This window comes from Trachemys scripta, chromosome 21 (assembly GCF_013100865.1).
Source record: "Trachemys scripta elegans isolate TJP31775 chromosome 21, CAS_Tse_1.0, whole genome shotgun sequence".
NCBI lineage: Eukaryota > Metazoa > Chordata > Testudines > Emydidae > Trachemys > Trachemys scripta.
Window position 1 is genome coordinate 18,199,505 of NC_048318.1, and position 25,385 is coordinate 18,224,889.

General features: G+C 50.0%; 2 protein-coding genes across 3 annotated transcripts; both read left to right on the forward strand.

The window, feature by feature from the left end:
• The first annotated feature begins 4,985 nt into the window (after positions 1 to 4,985).
• TTC36 (tetratricopeptide repeat domain 36) lies at positions 4,986 to 8,726 on the forward strand. The gene is made up of 3 exons (XM_034754786.1): positions 4,986 to 5,151; positions 6,444 to 6,632; positions 7,591 to 8,726. Exons 1-3 carry the CDS (start codon positions 5,037 to 5,039, stop codon positions 7,845 to 7,847), a joined length of 561 nt encoding a protein of 186 aa, XP_034610677.1. The 5' UTR covers positions 4,986 to 5,036; the 3' UTR covers positions 7,848 to 8,726.
• Positions 8,727 to 9,668: 942 nt separating this feature from the next.
• Positions 9,669 to 19,086, forward strand: TMEM25 (transmembrane protein 25). Of its 2 annotated transcripts, none has more exons than XM_034754622.1 (9): positions 9,669 to 9,773; positions 10,603 to 10,732; positions 11,195 to 11,506; positions 12,593 to 12,883; positions 15,588 to 15,719; positions 15,898 to 15,928; positions 16,653 to 16,753; positions 17,081 to 17,167; positions 18,660 to 19,086. In XM_034754622.1, the coding sequence occupies exons 2-9, from the start codon at positions 10,645 to 10,647 to the stop codon at positions 18,731 to 18,733; spliced, it is 1,116 nt and encodes a 371-aa protein (XP_034610513.1). In that variant the 5' UTR covers positions 9,669 to 9,773; positions 10,603 to 10,644; the 3' UTR covers positions 18,734 to 19,086. The 2 variants fall into 2 exon arrangements, with proteins under 2 accessions (XP_034610513.1, XP_034610514.1); XM_034754623.1 differs by having other exon boundaries at positions 17,081 to 17,158.
• Positions 19,087 to 25,385: the final 6,299 nt, after the last annotated feature.

Consider the following 25,385-nt stretch of genomic DNA (forward strand, 5'->3'; position numbering starts at 1 on the left):
GTTTTTAAACATGTTTATTTTCTATGCACTTTTTTTTATTTAAGTGATAGTTTAATTAATAAACATGTCAAGTTTATTGCTGCAGAGGGTGACTCTTGATTTACTTTATTTTTAAAAAGCTGGAGAGGAGGAGGTGTTCCAGTGCCACCATCGCTCAGCCTCATCATATGAATCACCCTTTCTTCAGAAAAGGCACATGGGTATCATGTGGCTTCATTATTACTATTTGTGTTGTAGTGCCATAGATGTGACTGGTGCGCTGCGAAAGAAATGAGTCCCTGCCTCAAAAGGGGATGGTTCTTGACAGGTAACCTTGAAACATAAGGGCATGCAGTGATGTCATGAAATAAAAATTAGAAGGTACAGACGGGAGAAAACCGTGCTTGGGAGGTTTGAGAATGGGTAGTGTGGAATTCGAGCTCCCTTTACCTTTGCCAGGAGCTGAAGAGGAGTTTCCTGCAGTAGCGTGGCTGACGTTGTATGAAGGGATGCAAGTGGCTCGGGCAAAAGGTATGTAGAGAGGGAAGAAGCTAAAAACAAGGCAGTTTTGAATTGGCTTCTGAAAGTTCTGGGATATTGAGCAGAGTTGCTTACGGAGATGATGGTGCAGGAAGCAGTACTAATGGAGAGTGAGCTATTGAAGGGTAAGGAAGGAGGCCTTGTCCCTCCCAAGTCCTTGATCCCTCATGGTCACAGAACAAGTGAAACACCATTTGTAAAAATCACCCAGGTGTTAAGTAGACCCTGTGCCAAGAGTGTGTGTGTGTGTACTTTGTGACTTGTGTGTGGGATTTTACTGTGGCACTGGGCATCCATGTTCTAAGCTCTTCAGGAAACAGAAACATTCACATATATTCAGCATCTCCCTATCATCTTGGCCTCTGATACAGAATTAGTTCAAAGCATTATGAAACTCAGCTTAATGGAAGGAAAGTTAGTTATATTAGTGTAATCAATGTTTATATGCTGCTAGAGCCCAAAGGCCTCAGTTGGGGTTGGAGCCACATTGCAGGACACTGTACAAACCGCCAGCCAGCCAACAGCCACAGATACACTGAGGAAATGCGGATCCAATGAATCTGGGGAGGAATTGGCCCTGCTGGGTTAGTTTCATGGATGGTGGATGGCTGGTTTCAGTTGAGGGCAAAGAAAAGAAGGGGAAGAACAACAGGCCCTGCTTGTCACCTGTCCAGCGATGCCCTTTGCTGTAGTGCCTGGAGAACCATCCAGAGGGGCATCCTGAGGCGGACAAGACACTGACAGTGGGGATTTGATCAGGGCTTTTCCTCAGGCATGAAGCCAGCACAGAGGTGTCTGAGGGAGAAACTGCTTTGTGGGCAGTGAAGACTGGGAACACTGGCAAAGCGAACACAGGTTGACATCACCTTAGGTAAGTAGGTCACCAAGTGGAGTGGAGCAACATTAGGGTTACCATATTTAAAAAATAAAAAAAGAGGACACTCCATGGGCCCGGGCCCCGGCCCCTTTCCCACCCCTGCCCCTTCCCCAAAGTCCCCGCCCTAAGTCTGCCCCCTCCCCTGAGCGCCCCGCATTCCTCCTTCTCCCTCCCAGCCACGTGAAAAGGGCTGCCTGAGCGCTACCGGCTTCACGGTTTGCCGGGCAGCCTCCAGACCCTGCGCCCCCGGCCGGCGCTTCCCCAGCACAGCTGGAGCCCGGGAGGGGAAGTGCCCGGCCGGGGGTGCAGGGTCCAGAGGCATGGGGGCTGCCCAAAGCTGGTAGCGCTCGGGCAGTTCGGCTCTTACAGAGCCCAGGAGTCAGGGAGCACAGCAGCCCCCGGCGCCCGCTCTAAGGCAGAAGAAGCCTGGGATTACTTCAAGTTAAAGATGCATGAGCTGTCGGAGGCCTGCATTCCAAAAAAGGGAAAAAGATTACAAAGCAGGAGATTTAGACCGAGCTGGATGAGCGACCGACTCAAAGGGGCGATTAGGAAAAAACAGAAAGCATACAAAGAGTGGAAGAGGGGAGGGATTAGTAAAGAAACTTACCTTAGCGAAGTCAGAGAATGTAGAGATAGAGTGAGAAAGGCCAAAGGCCGTGTAGAGTTGGACCTAGCGAGGGGAATTAAAAGCAATAGTAAGAGGTTTTACAGCCATATAAATAGGAAGAAAGCAAAGAAAGAAGAAGTGGGACCGCTGAAGACTATTGCCGGAGAGGAGATTAAAGACAATCGAGGCATGGCGCAATATCTCAATGATATCTCAATGAATATTTTGCATCGGTGTTTAATGAGGCCAATGAAGGTATTAGGGATACTAGCACCACTACAGAGGGGCATTCAGGATGGGGGATTACCGTATCCGAGGTAGAAACAAAACTTGAATGCCTTAATGGGGCTAAGTCGGGAGGACCGGACGATCTTCATCCGAGAATATTGAAGGAATTGGCGCGGGAAATAGCAGGCCCATTAGCGATAATATTTAATGAATCTGTAAACTCGGGGGTGGTCCCGTTAGACTGGAGAATAGCTAATGTGGTTCCTATTTTCAAGAAAGGGAAAAAAAGTGATCCGGGTAACTACAGGCCTGTTAGTTTAACATCTGTAGTGTGCAAGGTGTTAGAGAAAATTCTGAAAGAGAAACTAGTTGAGGACCTGGAGGTTAGTGGCAATTGCGATAAATTACAACATGGTTTTACGAAGGGCAGATCGTGCCAAACGAATCTGATCTCCTTCTTTGAGAAAGTAACGGATTTATTAGATAAGGGAAATGCGGTGGACCTGATATACCTGGATTTCAGTAAAGCGTTTGATACTGTACCCCATGAGGAATTATTGGTTAAACTGACAAACATGGGGATCGATATGAAAATCCAGAGGTGGATAAGGAATTGGTTATTGGGGAGAATGCAGCGGGTCGTATTAAAGGGTGAACTGTCGGGTTGGAGGGAGGTTACTAGTGGAGTGCCTCAAGGTTCGGTTTTGGGACCCATTTTATTTAATTTATTTATAACTGACCTCGGGACCGATTGCAGGAGTGGGCTGATAAAGTTTGCGGATGATACGAAGGTGGGAGGCGTTGTAAATTCGGAGGAGGATAGGGATATCCTGCAGGGAGACTTGAATGAGCTTGTGAATTGGAGTATCAGGAATAGGATGAAATTTAATAGTAAAAAGTGTAAGGTGATGCATTTGGGGATGACTAATAAAAATTTTTACAAGTTTTAAAAGTTACAAGATGGGGACGCATTGGTTAGAAGTAACGGAAGAGGAGAAGGACCTAGGGGTCCTAGTAGACCGCAGGATGACTATGAGTCGACAATGCGACGTGGCGGTGAAAAAAGCCAATGCTGTCTTGGGATGCATTAGGCGAGGTATATCTAGTAGGGATAAGGAGGTCCTGCTTCCGTTGTACAAGGCGCTGGTGAGACCTCATTTGGAGTACTGTGTGCAGTTCTGGTCTCCCATGTTTAAAAAAGATGAACTCAAACTGGAACGGGTGCAGAGAAGCGCCACTAGGATGATCAGAGGAATGGAAAACCTGTTGTATGAAAAGAGACTAGAGGAGCTTGGGTTGTTTAGTCTGACAAAGCGAAGGCTGAGGGGGGATATGATTGCTATCTTTAAATATATTAGAGGGATTAATACGAGGGAGGGAGAATTATTATTCCAGCTTAGTACTAATGTGGATACGAGAACGAATGGATATAAACTGGCCGTGGGGAGGTTCAGGCTTGAAATTAGACGAAGGTTTCTGACCGTCAGAGGGGTGAAATATTGGAACGGCCTTCCGAGGGAAACGGTGGGGGCGACGGACCTGTCTGGTTTTAAGATTAAGTTAGATAAATTTATGGAGGGAATGGTTTAATGGTATAACATAGTAGTCAAGGAAAACCAAGAAATGGTAGGTAAATTGTATAATGGCTGACGGGGTCAGGCTGGAGACTCTTGCCTATATGCTCGGGGTCTTACTGATCGCCATATTTGGGGTCGGGAAGGAATTTTCCTCCAGGGCAGATTGGCTGAGCCTCTGGAGGTTTTTTGCCTTCCTCCGCAGCATAGGGCAGGGATCTCTAGCAGGAGGGTTTCTGCCGATTGAAGTCACCTAAAACAGGATTGGGGACTTCAACAGCAGAGTCCAGGGAAGGGGTAGGGACGGTTTTATGGCCTGCAGCATGCAGGGGGTCAGACCAGATGATCATAATGGTCCCTTCTGACCTTAAAGTCTATGAGTCTATGAGTAAGCCAGGGAGTATTTTTCCCGGACATGTTCGGCTTTTTGGAAATTCCCCCCGGACGGGGGTTTGATTACCAAAAAGCCGGACATGTCCGGGAAAAACCGGATGTATGGTAACCCTAAGCAACATTATGAACTGCCTTGAAGGTAAAGACAAGTATCTTTTATTTGATATACAGGTGAAGGAGGAACTGGCAGAGGGACTACCTGACATCAGAATCCCGAGAATAACATCTTGGCAGAAGCATGGTGAAGACACAAGGGGAGTAAGGGTGCAGGAGTCCAAGCCAGATGAGGAGAGGGTTCTGTAGCCAAGACATTCAAGGATCCAGGCTTGGACAACAATTTTGTCTGTGTATGCAGGGGGGAAAAGTCTGATGTCAGAGGAGACGTGTAAGAAAACTGAAGATTTAACAATGACCTGAATGTGCATCCAGTTTATTTCCATGTCTGTGCAATAGAAACTGGTAGTGCTTTGGGTGGGGCTAGAACCCCTTTCCCTGCCCTCTCCCCCACACATCCTGTTACTGACCTCAACGCCTGCAATGGTTTTAGTGAGTTCACATTTGACATTTTGAATGTCTGGACCCTGCAATTCCACTGCTGTCCTTGCCTGCAGTTAACAGCCACAGGCCCTCTGGCGGCTTGATCTGCCTCTAGCATCCTGTCCCTGGCCAAAGGGCCATGTGAACATTAACTTCCCCTGCTGCTCTGCAGTGCTGTGCCCCCATCTCCTCCCCCACTCCTATTGGCTGCTTTTAGGCCAGTCCCCAATTGTGTCTCCAGACCTCATTCCTGGCTTGTTAGAGGTGCTTTTTCCTGCCTCTCACTGTGCTGTTAAACATGGCTACAGCCAAGGACAGAGCGGTTCTGCAAACAATCTTTAACCCCAATACTCCTTTTGGGGATATCCCTGGGTTAGATGAGGAAGAGGAGGCAGCAGCAATCCAAGGAGAAGGTGAGGTTTGATTCAGCAGCAGTTGTACCTCTGGGGCCTCAGATTCTTGCTGGTAACTAAATGTCTGTGCAGTGGCTGTGATTTACCCTTCCAGTGGCGGACTTTGCCATTGAGGAGGTGTGCGCTGGCACTGGTTAATGAAGGGAAGAACTGTCTTCATTGTGAACAATGGCACTGCTGTAATCCAAGAGAAGCCAGTGGAGTTACACCAGGGAAGAACTAGTTGCAGGGATGTTGTGGAATGATCCAGTGTTCCCCTGGCAGTGACTGATAGGGGCTTGGAAGCTAGGGCAGAGCTCACTAAGGGCTGGAAGGAGAGCATGCTGATCTCTAGAAAGACATGCCAGTTGGACTAATGGACCCTATGGGACTAGGGCCCTCACTAGTTAGCACCTGACAGCTCTTCTCAGCCCTGGAGGGGGAAATCTCTACAATGCAGACAAAGTGATGCAAGAGAGCTGCCTGCTTGCCTCTTGTCATGCTGCATGTCTGTCACTTAGATGAGAAGAGAACAGCAGGTCCCTGCATCTATGACTCCTTACCAGATAATGGTGCCGCTGGGAGTTGGGGGAGGGCCCCCAGAGCAGGGCCACAATTACAGAAGGTGGGGTAGCAGATACCTGCCTGATCACCTCAGCCTGCCTTCTACATTCGGCCAGTGCAGGCATCTCGGGGCCACATCGCCTTCCCCCAAACTCAACATTGTTACAAATAACCAAGGAGTCAGGCCTGGATCAGGTGCTGAGTGGATCCCATTGGACCCACCCCTGGGTCAGGCAGTCCTGTGGAAAGGGATCACACAGGAGACAGGAAAGTTCCTCTTCTAATTCACTGGGGAACAGCTTGAACGCTTTGGCTTTGGGGCCAGGACCCAGGCACTTTGCAGTGAGGTTTCTGGTCTCTCTTTGGGGCAGCAGGTTTAGGTGAATCTGAATGTGTGTGTGGAAATTAAACTGCATGTTGGATTTAAATGCAGCCTGCTGCCCAGTCTGCATTCCTGCCTCAGTAAAGGGGATCTGCCCAATGGGGATCTGCTGTCACAGCAACCCATGACATGCCTGGGCACCTCTCTCAACCCTTGGTGGATCAGGAAAGGAGAGCCTAAGACTAGCTCAGAGCCCCCATATTAACCCCTGCTCCAGTGGGCTCTCCTGTCCCATGCCTGGTGGTGGTGAGACTCTCCCCTCACTGTGCCCTGGTCTGGCACAGGGGATCGCCCCCACCCCTCCCAAGCTTTGGGTGTCTGCCCAAAGCGCTGCATAAACAAGGCTTTTCCTTTATGCACGTCACAGATGGAGCTTTCGCCTCAGAGCTGCTGGAGCAAGTCAAAGACCTGGAGCTACAGGGGGTTTTGGCAGCTGAATCGGGAGATGTGAACACGGCCCTTGAGAGATTCAGCCAGGCCATTCGGCTCCTTCCGGAGCAAGCCTCGTGCTACAACAACCGTGCCCAGGCCCTTCGTCTCAAAGGGGATGTGGCAGGTAAATGAGGAGGGGAGTTGTGCCCATCACACCTGGGTTGGCAGTTACGTTGGGGGGGGCAGCAAACAGATGGTCTGACTGGTTCTGGGGTGATTGGGCCAGGCGTGGGGTCTGATGGGCAGCAATGCAGTCACAGCACAACGTATGTGAATTGCACACCATAGAGAAGTAGGTTCTAAGCTCAGGACTGGGAGCCAGGAACTCCTAGGTTCAATCCTGACATGTGACCCAATGTTTCATGTGATGTTCCTGTGACCCAGGACTGTCTTTTGTGGGTCCTGAAATGCCCCTGTTTTTTCAGTCCTATTGTTTGTTCCAGTGTGTAGTAACACTGGGTAGAATTTGCTCTGTATTTACCAGGAACACACTTTCAGAGTGATGAACGGGGTTTGGAGTGGAGTAAGATGAGTAGAGACACTACTGGAGATGCGCTGGGGTTCACAGTCAGTGTTCATGATTCTTGGTCCGTGCTCCATAATAGATACATTCAGAACAAGTTCTCTCTCCCCTCTGAGAACCTGCCCGTGTTGTGGATGGGTCAGGAGCTGGTGCACAGCATAGAAAATAGCAACAGAAGGTCCTGTGGCACCTTTAAGACTAACACGGCTACCCCTCTGAGCATAGAAAATAGGCACTTTATCTATTGAATGAACATTTCATGACCCTAAAACAAGTCCTCACAAAAGGACCCTGTTTTTTTATTTTGAAAATGTTGTTACAGCATCTCAGCTCTGAGACACACTCCGAGGATGGCTTTGGCCACTGCCCTGTGCCCCATCTGTACGAGAGGGATAATACTTCGCTCTTCCAACAGAAGGCAATGGAAAGTACCTAGTGCTGTGCATACTGATCATGGATCTGAACCCCCAGGAGCCCACAGCTGAGTCCCAGCACATTCCACTGACCAGGGGCAGGCAGAGTTCACCCTTCTTCCATTCTGTCTTCTGTCTCCACACAGGTGCCCTACAGGACCTGGACACAGCCCTGCACCTCAGCAGGGGCACAGGCCGTGCGGCATGCCAGTGCTTTGTGCAGCGAGGTCTCATCAAGGTGCTGCAGGGGCACGAGGATGATGCCAGGCAGGATTTTGAGCAGGGAGCCAGACTGGGTAGCGCCTTTGCTCGGCACCAGCTGGTCCTGATGAACCCCTATTCAGCGCTCTGCAACCAGATGCTGTTGGAGATGATGAGGAAGCTGCAGAATCCAGACATCTAGGGAAGCAACTAGAGCCCATCTGTCCAGGCAAGGGGTCAGGAGAGGGTTGCCAATGAATCATTCTGCTGGGCCAGGCAGACAGGATGCCCTCCACGTACCCCACATGAGCTGGGGCAAGGGGAGCCTAGGTCAGGGGTTCTCAACCATTTTCTTTGACCCCCCCCCCAATAAAAACTCCACGGTCCAACTGTGCCACCACAACTTTTTCTGCGTATAAAAGCCGGGGCTGCCGTTAGCAGGTAGCAAACAGGGAAATTGTCCGGGGCCCTGTGCCACAGGGGGCCCTGCAAAGCTAAGTTGCTCAGGCTTCGGCTTCAGCCGCAGGTGGTGGGGCTCAGGACCCTGGGCTGCAGTCCTGTGTGGCAGGGCTTTGGTTTTCTGCCCTGGGCCCTAGAAATTCTAATGCCAGCCATGCTTGGTGGACCTCCTCAAACCTGCTTGCGGCCCCCTGGTTAAGAACCACTGGTCTAGAGTGGTGCATCCTGAGCAATGGCCAGATGTTTGTGGGGAAGTTTGTCTTTTGCAGAGCCTGAGGCATCTTAATCCTGGCAGCCTCTGCTGGCCTGGCACAGGGCATGATCTGCAGTGTCTTTGTCACAGGCTGGTTCCCAGATGAGGCTTCCAGGCAGGTGAGCCACCTGGCAGGGACTCCCAAGGAGATGGGCCACTGTGTACAAACCAGCACAAGCCACTTCCTCCCCAGAAGCATTTGTCATTTCTAGTAAAGCGTTAGAACCTCATGAGGTTTTCAGAATCACACCATGTTCTGGACAGGCCTCCCCTGCGGCCGTTTGTCTCACTTGCTTGCTCCAGAGAAGAGCTGACCCTGCTTGGGCATTGTTCTTCCCTATCCCAAATAAACTCTCGAGTTTGACTGGTGCTTGGCTCCAGTTGTCTGGGTGTAATTAATGGTCTTTTCACTTTTAGATGTAAGTAGTAATGAAAGAGTGCTCTGAAAAAACCCAGCCCCTTCCTCTGTCCCTAGCAAATGTAGCCATTGGGTTCTTCGGTTCCCCAGGTCCTTGTTCACATGTCACTCAGCTGGGGCCTGGAACTACACTGGCCTATGTCAGTAACAGTAGCCCAGTGGACTGGGTCTTTGGAAACAGGATTCGATTCCCTGCTCTGGCCCGGCTTCACTTTAGGATCACGGGCCAGTCCCGCAGTCTTTCTGCCTTGGTTCCTTTGTGGGTTTGGCTTGTCTTTTTAAATAGCATTTTGAGGCAGGGACTCTCTCCATGTGCACATTCAGCACTTAACACAATGGGGCCTCTCTCTGTTCCTCTTCGATGGTGGTTTGTGAACTGATTGCTTTCCTAATGCCGGCAGTGGCTTAAGGACACTCTGTCCTTTCATTTGCTTGTACTCCCTCAGCATGATGCGGTTGTGTTTCGGTCTCCAGTACTGACCCCCAGGGCCTGTCTCGCTTCAACCATTTCCCACTTGAAATCATGGCAAACACCCCTCTTGACACGGGTTTTTAACCCTCTTTTCATTGGGTTTCCAGAACATAAGGACTAGTTCTAAGCTAGGTCAGAATCGGGTACGGGGTAGAGACTGGGCCTGCTCCACCCTAGCTGTCAGCATTGGCCTGGGGTTACCCAACGGGCATTTTACATAGTAACTGTGTGCGGTAAAATCACAGTAGCAGCAGTTAATCCGACCGAAGCGTTCACACGAGCCAGCGGCCCCGGTGTGACCGGATCCGGTTCGGATTGGTGTCAGGCCGAGCCTTTGGCTCCGCCCTCCAGCCAATGGGGTCGCAGCGCCGGCCCCAAGCGAGGCTGGGACTGCAGCGGGCGGGCGCGGAGCCAGGGCCGCTCCGCGAGCTCCGGGCAGCTGCCGCCGGGCCGGGCCGCGCCGCGCCGTGGGGCCGCCCTGCCGGGATGGGCGGGACGCTGCCCGCGGCCCCTGCCGCGCCCCCAGGTAACCGCCCGCCCGCAGCGAGCCGGGAGCTGCAGCCGCCGCGTGCTCGGGGCTCGCTCGCAGCAGAGCTGGGGGGGCCCCGGCCGGGCATCGGCTGCAGCCCGTGCGCCCCCCCGGGGCCTCTGCGCCAGGTGTCCCGTGTGCCCCCTTGTGCGCGAGCCCTGCCCGTGTGCCCCCAGCGCCCCCGCTGTGCCCCCTGTGCGCGAGTCCTGCCTGCTGCGTGTGTGAGGGCCAAGCCCTGGGTGTGCCTGCCTGCTAGGGTGACCAGACAGCAAGTGTGAAAAATCAGGACGGGAGTGGGGGGTAATTGGCACCTATATAAGAAAAAGCCCCAAATATCGGGACTGTCCCTATAAAATCGGGACATCTGGTCACCCTACTGCCTGCGCATGTGCCCCGTGAAGGCGCACCATGGGGACAGGTGAGTGCGTGTGCCGTGGGGTGTTTGGTGTGAAACCTCCTCCCGGTAATTCCCAGGGTGGAGGCCTGGCTGGGGCTGGGCTGACAGACCCAGACCTGCAGTTCGCGTGGTTTCGCTCTGAGTGACGGGGTGGCCCCCGGAGGTCTCCAGGGTGTAGTGGGGGCTGCACAGCAACAGTTCATCCCCTAGCATCCGTGCCCCGGTGATGGACATGTGAGAAACGCATGGGCAGACGCGCTGTACTGTTCACTGCCCCAGGTGTTAGCTAGGTGATCACCCCCTGGCTTGGCCAGGCAGGCAACAGACACAAGTTCAGGAGTGGGGGGATTCCCTCAGAGCCCACTCGAGGAGCGGCATCCCTGCTCTGCTCTCCCCATGGCACTCAGGTACCATCTGACTCTCTCCTAGCGCTGGGGCACTGGTGAAACTGGGGACCCGAACAGAGCATAGATGGGGCTCGCCAGGAACCTGGCCGGCTGCGGTGCCGCCCTCTCCCACCTGCTGCTGCTGCTCCACATTGAGGTGCTGGTGCATTCAGGTAAGGCCCTTGCGTGGAGGAGAGTGCCCCTGCCCTGGGCAGGCCTGGGCCCTGTGCATGGAGAGTCCATGCAGTTCTGGGACTGGACTTGCCCCCTGCCTCCATCCCTTGAGGGGCCCCCTGAAACGGAGTGAATAGGTGCCAAACCTAGCCCTCTGCATTGGCTGTGAGGCAGGAGGCTCCTGGAGGCCCTGCCTACCAAGACTCCCTTACCTGGTCTGCTGCAGCGTCCTGGGCCCAGTCCGGCCCAGCTCCCCAGCGGCTGTCTCAGTCAGCTCAAAGCAGCCCCGCTTAGATTCAGCCTCCAGGGACTTGGTCCAGCCACCTAGAGCCTGTTTTTGTGTTGGTGACATGGATCCCTGGAGTGTATGGAGCGGGGGGGGGGGGGGGGGGGGGGCATAGGATGAGCTCCTGGCTCAAATGTGCTGCTTTGATGGCTTTTCCCTCCTGATTCCCTGGCAGGGCTGGGGGAACCAGATCCCAAGATTAACGGGCAGTCACTGTTGGTGAGCACCATGCAGGAGGATGAGAGCCGGGACTTCACCTGCCAGGTGGACAGCTGGCAGGCCGTGCCCATGCTCACCTGGTACCTGAATGGCAAGAAGCAGGAGACCAATGGTTCCACAGTGTTGACCACCTTGGCGGAGGCCTTTGAGCAGAGCTCCAGCACTTTCACAGTGACGGCGCAGCGCACAGACAGGGAACTGAACTGCTCACTGACAGACCCGGCCTCTGGCAAGACCTCCAACGCCTCGGTGCTCCTCAACGTGCAGTGTAAGGGCCAGCTCCTTGGGCTTTGCCAGGGCTCCTGCTCCGTGCGAGCCAGGTCCTTCGTTCAGAGAACTCGTTAGAGGAGAGACCAAGGGGCACCCGTCCCCACAACACACACCTTAATCCCATCGTGCAGCCCCTCTGCTATTCCAGCCATGCCCCCTCTTTCCCTCTACAGCTCTGCTAGTACCCCTTGATTCCAAGCCATGGCCCCTGGCTAGTCCAGCCCTGCCCCTTCTCTCCTCCCAAGCTCTGCCTGTGCCCCTCAATCCTGACCCCACTATTCCAGCCCTTCCATAAGCCCCCAGCTTTGCTGCTGCTCCTCAGTCCTGGCTCGCACCCCAAGCAGAGGCAGCTGGTCATACAGAGCTCTGAGGTAGACACAGTACCCTGGGCTCCACCAGATGTATTTCGCTGGAGATCTGAGAAAGGGTTGGGCTCAGCTCCCCTGAATAGAGAGGCTAACAAGGCCCCTCCTGCACTTTCTCCAGCCAAGTCCCAGGCACTTAGACACGATGGAATGGGAGAGGCTTCCTTCCCACCCATGCTTGTGTGTCTGGACCAAGGAGGCAGCCAGAGCAGGGGCTGGACTGGAAGGGATTAATTGTGCAGTGCCCTGGATGCCCTGGCCAGTTGCAGGGAGGCTGTCATCATTATTCTCATTAGCAGCTAATTGGGGCCCTCAGGCGCTCTGTGCTGCCAGCACCTGAGGGATTTGAGCCCCGCACCTCGTAGTCAGATGTGCAGAGAACACAGGACACTGACCTGAATCTGGCACTAATAATAACGAAGCCTCCTCATTAAAATGCTGCACAAACATGAAATTATGGGTTTTCCCTCCCATCGCTGAGACAAGAGGCCAAATTCAACTCTGGCAGAACCCTGCCCCATAGCTCATAAGTCCCTGCTCCCAGCCCACAGCCGTGAGCCCTGACCCCCAGATCCCTGCTCTAACCACTAGACCCCACTCCCTGTCCCCAGCTCTAACTGCTAGACCCTGCTGCCTCTCCAGGGTCAGCATTCACTAGGTTCAAGACCAGGGGCCAGCTTCGTCTTATACACATTTGGTTTGTGTCCTTTCTTGCCCAGTTAAACCAGAGATCATGACGATGAACGCCAAGTACCAGGAGGCCAAGGACCCGGGTCTCCTCATGGTTCTCTTTGTCCTGGTGCGGGCCAACCCCCCAGCCAGCATCACCTGGATAGACCAGGATGGGCAGGTGATGGTGAATACGTCTGACTTCCTCATCCTGGACACCAAGAGCTACCCCTGGCTGACCAACCATACCGTGCAGGTGCAGCTCAGCAGTGTGGCCAAGAACTTCTCTTTCACCGCAGCCAACAATGTGGGCATCACCAACTCCTCCATCCTGCCGCCGGGTAGGTGGGACCCTCTGGGAGTTGGGTACTGGGGCTGGAGAGCATTGCAGAATCAGGGCCCTTCCCCCACATCTCGTCTTGGTCTGAGGTGATTCACAAATCCAGCAAGGGTGGGAGAGGCTGCAGTCTGCAAGCAGGGCTGTGGGACAAGTACCTGAGTGAGGGGATGTCCATGGGGAACTGGATGTTCTAAGAGCTTGTGGGGATGGATACTTCTTTCCTATTACTGCCCTGTAGAGGAGCTGATACCTCCTTTGTCTCCCCAATATACACCTGGAGGGCCTCCTGGAGGGGAATGCCCTGTATCCTACTCCCCCCCCAAAGCGTCTCTGTTTTGTGAGAACAATTTTACAGAGGAGCCCAGCTGTGCTTGACGCTCCCTGCTCCACCTTGGAGGAACTGGGTAGTGAATGTAGAGACTCATGTTATCCTTCTGAAGCGCAACGTCCCACAGCTGAGAGCAATTATGAGCCAAATCAGCTGAGAGGAAGAAAAAATGTGAATGATAGTTGGGAATACGTTAACAACACCTTACTAGATGCCTAGAACCCCACAAGGAAGAACACCGTGTTGGTTAAAAAAACGACCTTTAAACCAGGTCGTTTTTTTAACCAACATGGTGTTCTTCCTTGTGGGCTTTTAGGCACATATATAAAACAAATGGAAGAAAGGGGAAGTTAATAATAATGACTATAAATCAGAAGTTAAGAATTGTAGAAAATTAATAAGGGAAGCAAAAGGACACAACTCTGCTGGCCACAGATTTCTCCTTAAGGACTTTAAAAATATATTAGGAATAAAAAGAATCCTAACAATTGTATCAGTCCACTGCTAGATGGAAATGGTAAAATTATCAGTAATAATGCAGATAAGGCAGAAGTGTTCAATAAATATTTCTGTTCTGTATTTGGAGGAAAAACAGATGATATAGTCTCCTCACATGGTGATGATAACACTCTTTCCATTCCACTAATATCTCTGGAGAATGTTAAACAGAAGCTAGACATTTTTAAATAATCAGGTCCAGATAACTTGCATCCAGAAAATTGTAATAAGTTGGCTGAGGAGCTCACTGAACTATTTATGTTTGTTTCCAATAAGGCTTGGAGCACTGGGGAAGTTCCAGAAGACTAGGAGAAAGCTAATGTACCAATTAAAAAAAAAAAGATTAAATGGGGCAACCCAGGTGATTGTAAGCCTGTCAATCTGACATCGATCTTGGGCCGGACAATGCAGTGGCTAATATGGGACTTGATTAATAAAGAATTAAAGAAGGATGTAATTAATGCAAATCAACATGGGTATATTGGAAAATAGATCCTGTCAAATCACTTGATATCTTTTTTTGATGAGATTACAAATTTGGTTGATAAACGTAATAGTATTGACGAAATAGACTTCTGTAAGGCATTTAACTTGGTACTGCATGACATTTTGATTTAAAAAAAAAAGTAGAATAATATAAAATTAACATAGCACACAGTAAATGGATTCAAAACTGGCTAACTGATGGGTCTCAAAATGTAATTGTAAATGGGGAATCATCATCAACAATGTGTGTTTCCGGTGGGGTCCTGCAGGGACCGGTTCCCGTGGCCCTACGCTGTTTAACATTTTTATCAGTGTCCTGGAAGAAAACATAAAATCATCACTGATAAAGTTTGCAGGTGACCTAAATATTGGGGGAGTGGTAAACAATGAAAAGGACAGGTCACTGATTCAGAGCAATCTGGATCGCTTGGTAAACTGGGTGCAAGCAAACAAAATATACATTTTAATACGGGTAAATGTATCCATCTAGGAGCAAAGAGTGCAGCCCATACTTACAGGATGGGGGACTCTAGCCTGGGAAGCAGTGACTCTGAAAAACACTTGGGAGTCATGGTGGATAATCAGCTGAACATGTATCAGAGGGGTAGCCGTGTTAGTCTGAATCTGTAAAAAGCAACAGAGGGTCCTAAGCTGAACATGAGCTACTACTGTGATGCTGTGGCCAAAAATGCTAATGAGATCTTGCCAGGCATAAATAGGGGAATCTTGAGTAGGAGTAGAGATTATTTAACCTCTGTGTTTGGCACTGGTGCGACAGCTGCTGGAATCCTGTGTCCAGTTCTGGTGTCCACAATTCAAGGGGGATGTTGATAAATTGGAGACGGGTCAGAGAAGAGCCATCAGAATGATTAAAGGACTAGAAAACATGTTTTATAGGGATAGACTCAAAGAGCACTATTTATTTAGCTTAACAAAGAGGCGGTTAAGGGGTGACTCAATTGCGGTCTATAAATATGTACATGGGGAGCAAATATTTAATAATGGGCCCTTCAGTCTACCAGAGAGAGAGAGGACAAGATCCAAGGGCTGGAAGTTGAAGCTAGACAAATTCAGACTGGAAATAAGATGTCCATGTTTAACGGTGAGAGTAATTAAGCACTGGAACAATTTAGCAGGGGTTGTGGTGGATTCTCCATCACTGCTCTGGGAATTATTTGGGGCAAGTTCCCTGGCCTGTGTTATAAAGTCAGACTAGATGATCACCGTGGCCATTCCTGGCCTTGGAATCTGTGGCTCCCCCATCACAGGTTCATATATGCCAGACAGCCTCTGGTGCCATATGGGAATGGCCAGTGAGCAAGCCCGGGGGTGGCGTAGGCCTGTGTGTGCTGCGTCTAGAGGTCTCTAATGCGGGTGCCTGGCTCTGGTACAGGTCTCCTGGATACCCGTGTGGAGCTGCCCCTCCTGGCCATCATCGTTGGAGGAGCCTTGGCACTGGGGACTCTCGTCTGCCTCAACACCCTCATCATTTGTGTCGTCTGGAGGAAGGGGAAGAAGGCGTCAGGTGAGAGGGACGTGTCCTTGCATTGCCGGTGCCCTGGACACCAGGGCTTTTCTTTGGGCCTGGGAGTGCTCCCTCCTACAACTCCTTGCGTTATGGGCCCGGGTGCCCCTGCCGCGCCCAGCTCTGTGGAAAGGCCAGGATGCCAACTTTGCCCCTAATGCTCTCTCTTCTTTGCCAGGGCTCTCTGGACCTACACCGCCGCCTCCGAGGTAACCCACCCCTGCCCCTCACTGTGGGGTCTCTGTTCTGACAGTACGTGGTGGAGGGGTAAAAGTGCCTTATTTATCCCCCTCCTCCATCCTCACTGAACAGCCTGCAAACCCCCACCACGCACCTGTGCCTGTCTCTTTAACCCCTTCACTGCTTTGGCATGTGCAGTTTTTGGGGAGGGGCTACTAGGAGCATGTGGGGATTGGCTCAGTTCCATGTGGTGGCCCCTGGGGCTGGGGTAAGTTTGGTGGTGTTGCAAGGTGCCAGATTCACAGTACTGGAGATTGGAGTCCTCTATCCCCAGAGCAGGGTCAGCCTGGGCACCCATGCCCTGCCCCGCCTTGGAGAGACCCTGTGTAGGGGCAAGAGGAGAGTCCTGGAGGGCCAGCTGGAGCGGACTGTAATTTGCGCCCTTGGGAGCTAGACTGACTCCTGCCAACTCACTTCACAGAGGGGCCCCAGCTGCTGTCTGGGGACAGTGTCAGTCCCTGCCAGGCGGGCAGGGCTCCCTATCCAGACCTCCCCCCTCGAGCAGCGCTGGTTCCATGGGACACGGATGTAGGAGCAGGGGCTGAGGGCCAGCCCAGCCCGGAATGAGCCAAATCTACTGCCACATAGGCATGACCTGCGGTCAGGACCTCTGGGCAAGAGGCCTGCACTGCAGTATGTGCTGTGCCACTGGAGGGGGATCTTGCAGCCATTCAGTCTTCGTTCTTGTTGCAGCGATTCCAACAACCTGAAGCTGAACAGCGTGCGACTGCCACGAGAGAACATGTCCCTCCCATCCAACCTGCAGCTCAATGACCTCACACAGGAGGCCAAAGGTGTGTTCCTTACCAGAACCGGGCAGTTCAGAGGGATGTCCCTTCTGAGCTGGGCGCAGCTGCCCATAGCAGATGGGGTGGGATTTCCCATTGACCCAGTGTGAGCCTTTCCCCGGGACTCCTTTCCTGCATCTGTCTGGGGCAGCAGCTTCCCCTTTGATTGTAGGTCTGTACTTTGGGCTGGGTCCCTGCTGCATTTGGATGGGGGGCTGGGACTGGACCGGTATCCCCAGGTAGGGGAGTCCCAGCTCTGATGGGGGCAGTACAGACATGTGGACACAATGCGTGTGACTCCTCCTCACTCCAAACACCTCCTTCCCCTGACAGCCAGCCGTGGAGACGCAGGAATCCAGACTGAGCGGAAGGACGATGCCCTATCAGAGCCAGAGAACAGCCTGGGCCTTGGTAATAGAGGTAACAAGTCTGGGCAGCTCTCTAGGGGCCGGGAGTGGATCTGGGAAAGGTGGTTCCAGCCTGTGATGGACTAGTGCAAATGGCTCACTACTGGGTGCAGTGTCAGCTCATCATTCTGGGATGTATTAGCAGAAGTGTGGTAAGCAAGACACAGGAAGTAAGTCTTCCGCTCTACTCCGCACTGATTAGGCCTCAACTGGAGTATTGTATCCAGTTCTGGGCACCAATTTCAGGCAAGATGTGGACAAATTGGAGAAAGTCCAGAGAAGAGCAACAAAAATGATTAAAGGTCTAGAAAACATGACCTATAAGGGAAGACTGAAAAAATTGGGTTTGTGAAGACTGAGAGGGGACATAAGTTTTCAAATACATAAAAGGTTGTTACAAGGAGGAGGGAGAAAAATTATTGTTGTTAACCTCAGAGGATAGGACAAGAAGCAATGGGCTTAAATTGCAGCAAGGGAGGTTTAGGTTGGACAGTAGGAAAAACTTCCTAACTGTCAGGGTGGTTAAGCACTGGAATAAATTGCCTAGGGAGGTTGTGGAATCTCCATCAATGGGGATTTTTAAGAACAGGTTGGACAAACACCTGTCAGGGATGGTCTAGCTAATTCTTAGTCTTGAGTGCAGGTGACTGGACTAGATGACCTCTCGAGATCCCTTCCAGTTCTATGATTCTATAACGCAAGAACTGGGGGGGGGGGGGTGTCACCAAATGAAATTAATAGGCAGCAGGTTTAAAACAAACTAAAGGAAGTATTTCTTCACACAATGCACAGTCAACCTGTAGAACTGTTTGCCAGAGGATGTTGTGAAGGCCAAGACTATAACATAGTTCAAAAAAGAACTAGATAAATTCATGGAGGATAGGTCCATCAATGGCTATTAGGGCAGGGAGGTGTCCCTAGCCTCTGTTTTCCCAAAGCTGGGAATGGGCAATGGGATGGATCACTTGATGATTACCTGTTCTGTTCATTCCCTCTGGGGCACCTGGCATTGGCCACTATCGGAAGACAGGATACTGGGCTAGATGGACCCCCCGTTCCGTCTCCTCCACCTAGCATGCCCTGCCTGTGCTCCTCCCACTTGTTGGTGATCAGCAGGCACCCGGGGAGAGGGAGGAGCTGATTGGCAGGGCTGCTGTTGGGTGCTGAGCACCCACTTTTTTTTCCAGGGGTCTCCAGCCCTGGAGCACCCACAGAGTGGGCGCCTGTGGGTCTGATCCCGTAGGGCTGGTCTTATCTTCTTAATATTATTTAATTTACATGTTTAGATCTTTGCATAGATTGTCATTATTCAAACCTATTTAACTTATACTAAAATGGGCTGAAAGTGGAGGGGCTGGTAGGCAACTTGCATGATACGCTTTGAAATAGCTGAGTGTTGGGGTTTTAGGGAGTCTGGGAACAGTGTACCACCTGCATCCCCTGACCCACAACCTGGGCTGACTGTGCAGCAGGGCCCTTGTAATGGGATTTCTTTTGTTCTCCAGGTTTCGGCCGGTTCCCGATGGTTGGGAACATTTACAAAGTGTCCAGCATGAGCAGTGATGAGATATGGCTGTGAATGTGTAGGCAGGACACTCCTGTGGGGGTCCAGGGTCTCCCTCAGTCTCCTGGGATGAGTCCACTGATCCATCAGCACTGCAGACCCATCCAGGAGCTGCTGTTCTCCCCAGGATCCCAGACTACAGCAGCCAGCTCAGAACAAGCTCTCCGTGTAACCACCACCAGAACTCCAGGTGAGAAAGTTCCTGTGCCGGCAGGTCTTCCACACCATCCTACCCCAAGGATCTCTGGGCTCTTCTGCTCTTGCACTTGAGTAGGTTAGCTAGTCTCACCTAAAACAGCATGGAGTCTGATTTTTAAGAACTCTCCAGTGTGCTGGGGGGCAGGTGGAGCACCAAGAGTGGGAATCGCTTGTCCAGGAGCAAGAGAAATTCATACATGTAACAGCCATGGTCATTTCATGTCCACTCAGCCATGGGAGCACCCAGCTATGTCCATCTCTGAATGGATCAGGGCTGCGTTCTGGAGCTCCTGCGAGGAGTCTTAAACTGCTGGGAGTGGAAGAGGGTGAGGTAATGTCAGCATCTTAGGGAAGCATGTGAGGAGGGGGGATTGGCAGGAAGCCTGGCTTGCCCAAACTCCAATCTCAGTCAGTCAGACATTCCCTCTCAGGCCTGGCCAAGTACATAAGCCCAGTGGCTCCTGATGTGCCGCTTGGGATGGTAGGAAACCCAGAAGATCAGGCTCTAGGTGTTCCAAGCTAGGCTTCAAAAATTAGGGACCACTTTGGAAAACGTGGCCTGTCCTGTGTGTGTTGAGGATCATATCATACAGTGGGAAATGGAACAGACTTGTCTCCCCATGGGGCTGGGAGGGGAGAAGCACTCCAGGTGCGGTATAGTGCTGAAACCCAAAACAGCAAGCACTGAGGCCATTATTAGTGAGCTGCTCTAGTTCTGTGTACTCACCCTGCTAGGGAAAAGTAAACCTCACCAGTTTGGGATGAGGGAACACCAAAAGAGTGCGAGTACCCCCTGGTGCTTCTCAGCCTCCAGTTAACTCCAGCCCTACCTTGGGAGAGCAGTGATGGGCTGCTTCTGGTTATCCCATAATCAACCTCTTTGTGAGAAAGAACATGGGGTAGTTCTTGCTTGGAGCCCACAGCTGTCTCCTGGAGAAGAACTAGAGTAATAAAGGGAAGTTCATAATCTTTGAAAAGAACATTTAGGAGAGATGTATCCCTGCTCTGTCCTCAGTTACACTCATGCAATTCCCCTGCGGACAAGGGATAGGTATGGGTGTGCCTGAGGGTAGTTATCACTCTAATTCTTCACCCCTCTGAACCTAGACACTGCAGCGCACACAGGACATTTCTATGTGAAAAACCACTGCAGACCCTAACCATCCATTGCAATAACTGCTGTGCAATTCCTCCAGGCCAGAGTTGCTGCAGCACCTGGGCATTAGGACGGCTTTGAGGTTTTTTAGCCTTTGCTTAGTTAGTGTCTTGCTTATGATCTGTGTGTCTTGCTAGGGCAACTATCTCTCTCCATCAATGTGCATCTGGAAAGAGCAATTCTTTCCTGGGAGACTCCCATTTGTGATCCTTCTCTCATGCCCAGACGATCGAATAAGCACAAATAGAGGTGCTGGTGGAAATAAATACATCTGGCCATGCAGGCTGTCCAGCCTCTGAGTAATATATTAAGCTATGCATCAAATTATCTAGCCGGTGTTAGCTCAGTTAGTTGTTTTAAGATGCTGCATTGTTAGCTGAGGCATGTTTTTATGTAACTTAGGCATTTAAGAATAAAATGCTATAATCAAAGTGTAATGCAGAGCTCTTTCTACATTGAGTTGAATGCTGCTATGTCTCTGGCAGGAGTTGATGGGATGGAGGGACTTACTTACCTTGTTGTAGCTGCTTTAATGAGGGAGCCTTAGGTGGTCCTCACCCCAAGGATCTCTTTCAGAGCACTGACTCAACAGTGTCTGGAAATTTCTTCCAACAGCAATAAACCAAATAATTGTCTGTAGCGGTGGCTGGTTATTTCTGGTGATCTGTCTTCTCTCCCAAGTGCAGGACAATACTGGGCCAAATTCTGCTGGACGTTATGAGTGTAAACCAGGAGTAACTGTGGGATTTACACTACGCTGAGATGGCTCAGAGCTAGTGCCCTCATCTCTACCTGGAGGCTGAAAAAGGGGACATTTCATGTGTTAACTGATACTACCTACAGGAAACAAAGGGGAAAGCAGACCACACTCTGCCTTGAGCTGAAGGCAGCACCACCCTCTCCCTCCTGTCATCCCCTTAGTTTTCTCCCTGGAGTGGCTGCTAATGGGCTCCTGATACAGAGCAAAGGTCCATCCATAGCACCACCTTCTCCCCTTTGATTGCTTCCACTGACAGCTCTTTAGAAATGCCTATGCCCATCTCCAGCTGAATGACATGGTTGTGTTTCTCAGCACTGTTCATCTCTCCAATTAGTGGCTGAATCTTGGACTCATCTTGAAATGGAAACAGCTGCAGAGAAGCAAATCAAAGCCCATTCCTGCAGGGAAGTCCTGGCTCCCTAGCAATGCAGGGTGAGTCTCTGGGCTAAATTCTTTTAAATATTTGCTTGGGGGAAAGAGTCAAGCTCCTGGTCTTTAGCCCCAACTCTGAAGCCCAGCAGGCTACAGAGCCCCAAGGTTTAGCAGTCTAGGGAATGGCTATAAAAGGAGTCTCGAAGGAAGGTTTGAAAGCTAGAATCCTCTGGTAATTAGCAGTGCCTTAGGCAGCGGGCGGGGCTACCAAGCAGGCCAGGGCTTTATAAAGCAGTGCACAAGCGACCAGAGGAGCGTTTACAAGGGAGTTTAGGGGGGAGGCCGAGGGGCAGGGGCCCCTCGCTCCTTCCTTCAAAGCAATAAGCTATACTACAGTCACAACTTCTTCATTTAAACAACACCCTTTCATTAACTAGGAGACCATGCAGGCAGAAGCCCAGCAGCACAGTGGGGGCTATCCAGTGTATTGTGCTGAGTGCAGCATGTATGTGCAGGGAGCTCCTGGCCCTCACAGACCACGTACGGGCTTTGAAGGCCAGGGTGGCAGAACTGGAGGAGCTAAGGGAGGCAGAGAGGTATGTTGCAGAGGCTTTCTGGGACACTGTAGATTGGTCCCACCTCCAGTCAGACAGCCCCTGCACTGGTGACAAGGCTGAAAGGCCCAGGGAAGCAGAGCAGTCAACAGGTGCAGAGGGAAACCTTCCCATAGCTGGGGTATCCTCTCACACTAAGGTTACCTCTCCTGGGGAGGGAACTCCAGTCATTAGGAAAAGACAGGTGTTTGTTAGTAATGGGAGATTCAATCTTTAGAAACAGATAGCTGGGTTTGTGATGACCAGGAGAACCGTTTGGTGACTTGCCTGCCTGATGCAAAGGTGGCAGATCTCTCGAGGCATCTGGATAGACTTACATGTAGTGCTGGGGAGGAGCCAGTGGTCATGGTACATGTAGGCATCAGTGACATGGGGAAGGGTAGGAGAGATGTCCTGGAGGCCAAATTTAGGCTGCTAGGGAAGAGACTGAAATCCAGGACCTCTATGGTGGCATTCTCAGAAATGCTCCTAGTTCCACACGCAGGGCCAGGTAGGCAGGCAGAGCTTCAGAGTCTCACTGCGTGGATGAGACAATGGTGGAGAGAGGAGAGGTTTAGACTCATTAGGAATTGGGGAAACTTTGGGGATGGGGGGAGCCTATACAGGAAGGATGGGCTTCACCTAAACCAAAGTGGAACCAGACTGCTGGCACTTAACATTACAAAGGTTGCAGAGCAGTTGTTAAACTAGGAGATGGGGAAAGCCAACCGCTGCAGAGGAGCATGTGGATCAGACAGAAACTTCTCTTAGAGGACAGTCTATTGATAGAGATTCTCTAGGTTATAGTCAGGAGCAGAGGATGGAGGAGGATAATGTAAGGGCCAGATCAGACAAGAAACATTCACATAAAAAAGAATCTGACACATCAGGAAAGGGCAGACAAATAAACAGTGACAAGTTTTTAAAGTGCTTGTACACAAATGCTAGAAGTCTAAATAATAAGATGGGTGAACTAGAGTGTCTTGTGATAAAGGAGGATATTGATAGAATAGGCATCACAGAAACCTGGTGGCCTGATGACAATCAATGGGACACAATCATTCCGGGATACAAAAGATATCAGAAGGACAGAACAGGTTGTGCAGGGGGGGGAGTGGCACTACATGTGAAAGAAAATGTAGAATCAAATGAAGTACAAATCTTAAGTGAATCCACATGTTCCATAGAATCTCTATGGATAGTAATTTCATGCTCTAATAAGAATATAACATTAGGGATCTATTATTGACCACCTGACCAGGACAGTGATAGTGATGATGAAATGCTAAGGGAGATTAGAGAGGCTATCAAAATTAAGAGCTCAATAATAGTGGGGGATTTCAATTATCCCCATATTGACTGGGAACATATCACCTCAGGACAAAATGCAGAGACAAAATTTCTCGATACTTTAAATGACTGCTTCATGGAGCAGCTGGTACGGGAACCCACAAGGGGAGAGGCAACTCTCAATTTAGTCCTGAGTGGAGCGCAGGAGCTGGTCCAAGAGGTAACTATAACAGTACCGCATGGAAATAGTGACCATAATATAATAACCTTTAACATCCCTGTGGTGGGAAGAACATCTCAACAGCCCAACACTGTGACATTTAATTTCAAAAAGGGGAACTATGCAAAAATGAGGGGGTTAGTTAAACAAACAGAAATTAAAAGGTACAGTGACTAAAGTGAAATCCCTGCAAGCTGCGTGGGTGCTTTTTAAAGACACCATAATAGATGCCCAACTTCAATGTATACCCCAAATTAAGAAACACGGTAAAAGAACTAAAAAAGAGCCACCGTAGCTTAACAACCATGTAAAAGAAGCACAGAGATAAAAAAGACTTCCTTTAAAAAGTGGAAGTCAAATCCTAGTGAGGTAAATAGAAATGAGCATAGACACTGTCAAATTAAGTGTAAAAAATGTAATACGAAAAGCCAAAGAGGAGTTTGAAGAACGGCTAGCCAAAAACTCCAAAGGTGGTAATAAAATGTTTAAGTACATCAGAAGCAGGAAGCCTGCTAAACAACCAGTGGGGCCCCTCAATGATCAAGATACAAAAGGAGCGCTTAAAGACGATAACATCATTGCAAAGAAACTAAATGGATTCTTTGCTTCAGTCTTCACGGCTGAGGATGTTAGGGAGATTCCCAAACCAGAGCCGGCTTTTGTAGGTGACAAATCTGAGGAACCGTCACAGATTGAAGTGTCACTAGAGAAGGTTTTAGAATTAATTGAATTTAACATTAACAAGTCACCGGGACCAGATGGCATTCACCCAAGAGTTCTGAAAGAACTCAAATGTGCAGTTGCAGAACTATTAACTAGGGTTTGTTACCTATCCTTTAAATCGGCTTCTGTACCCAACAACTGGAAGATACCTAATGTAATGCCAATATTTAAAAAGGGCTCTAGAGGTGATCCCAGCAATTACAGACCAGTAAGTCTAATGTTGGTACGGGGCAAATTAGTCAAAACAATAGTAAAGAATAAAATTGTCAAACACATAGAAGAACATAAATTGTTGGGCAAAAGTCAACATGGTTTCTGTAAAGGGAAATTGTGTCTTACTAATCTATTAGTTCTTTGAAGGGGTCAACAAAGATGTGGACAAGGGGGATCCAGTGGACATAGTGTACTTAGATTGCCAGAAAGCCTTTGACAAGGTCCCTCACAAAAGGCTCTTACGTAAATTGAGTTGTCATAGGATAAAAGGGAAGGTCCTTTCGTGGATTGAGAACTGGTTAAAAGATCGGGAACAAAGGGTAGGAATTAATGGTAAATTCTCAGAATGGAGAGGGGTAACTAGTGGTGTTCCCCAAGGGTCAGTCCTCGGACCGATCCTATTCAACTTACTCATAAATGATCTGGAGAAAGGGGTAATCAGTGAGGTGGCAAAGTTTGCAGACGATACTAAACTGCTCAAGATAGTTAAACCCAAAGCAGACTGTGAAGAACTTCAAAAAGATCTCACAAAACTAAGTGATTGGGCAACAAAATGGCAAACGAAATTTAATGTGGATAAATGTAAAGTAATGCACATTGGAAAAAATAACCCTAACTATACATACAATATGATGGGGGCTGATTTAGTTACAACGAATCAAGAAAAGGATCTTGGAGTCATTGTGGATAGTTCTCTGAAGATGTCTGCGCAGTGTGCAGAGGCGGTCAAAAAAGCAAACAGGATGTTGGGAATCATTAAAAAGGGGATAGAGAATAAGAAGGAGAATATATTATTGCCCTTATATAAATCGATGGTACGTCCTCATCTCGAATACTACGTACAGATGTGGTCTCCTCATCTCAAAAAAGGATATACTGGCACTAGAAAAGGTTCAGAGGGCAACTAAAAAGATTAGGGGTTTGGAACGGGTCCCATATGAGGAGAGATTAAAGAGGCTACGACTTTTCAGCTTGGAAAAGAGGAGACTAAGGGGGGGGGATATGATAGAGGTATATAAAATTATGAGTGATGTGGAGAAAGTGGATAAGGAAAAGTTATTTACTTATTCCCATAATACAAGAACTAGGGGTCACCAAATGAAATTAATAGCAGCAGGTTTAAAACAAATAAAAGGAAGTTC

Bases quoted from the DNA above. Each gene is read 5' to 3' on its own strand.
- TTC36 (XM_034754786.1), top strand. From the start codon at position 5,037: ATGGCTACAGCCAAGGACAGAGCGGTTCTGCAAACAATCTTTAACCCC. The intron at 5,152-6,443 runs GTGAGGTTTGAT...TGCACGTCACAG, and splicing joins AGCAGCAATCCAAGGAGAAG to ATGGAGCTTTCGCCTCAGAG. The intron at 6,633-7,590 runs GTAAATGAGGAG...GTCTCCACACAG, and splicing joins TCTCAAAGGGGATGTGGCAG to GTGCCCTACAGGACCTGGAC.
- TMEM25 (XM_034754622.1), top strand. From the start codon at position 10,645: ATGGGGCTCGCCAGGAACCTGGCCGGCTGCGGTGCCGCCCTCTCCCAC. The intron at 10,733-11,194 runs GTAAGGCCCTTG...ATTCCCTGGCAG, and splicing joins TGAGGTGCTGGTGCATTCAG to GGCTGGGGGAACCAGATCCC. The intron at 11,507-12,592 runs GTAAGGGCCAGC...TTTCTTGCCCAG, and splicing joins GGTGCTCCTCAACGTGCAGT to TTAAACCAGAGATCATGACG.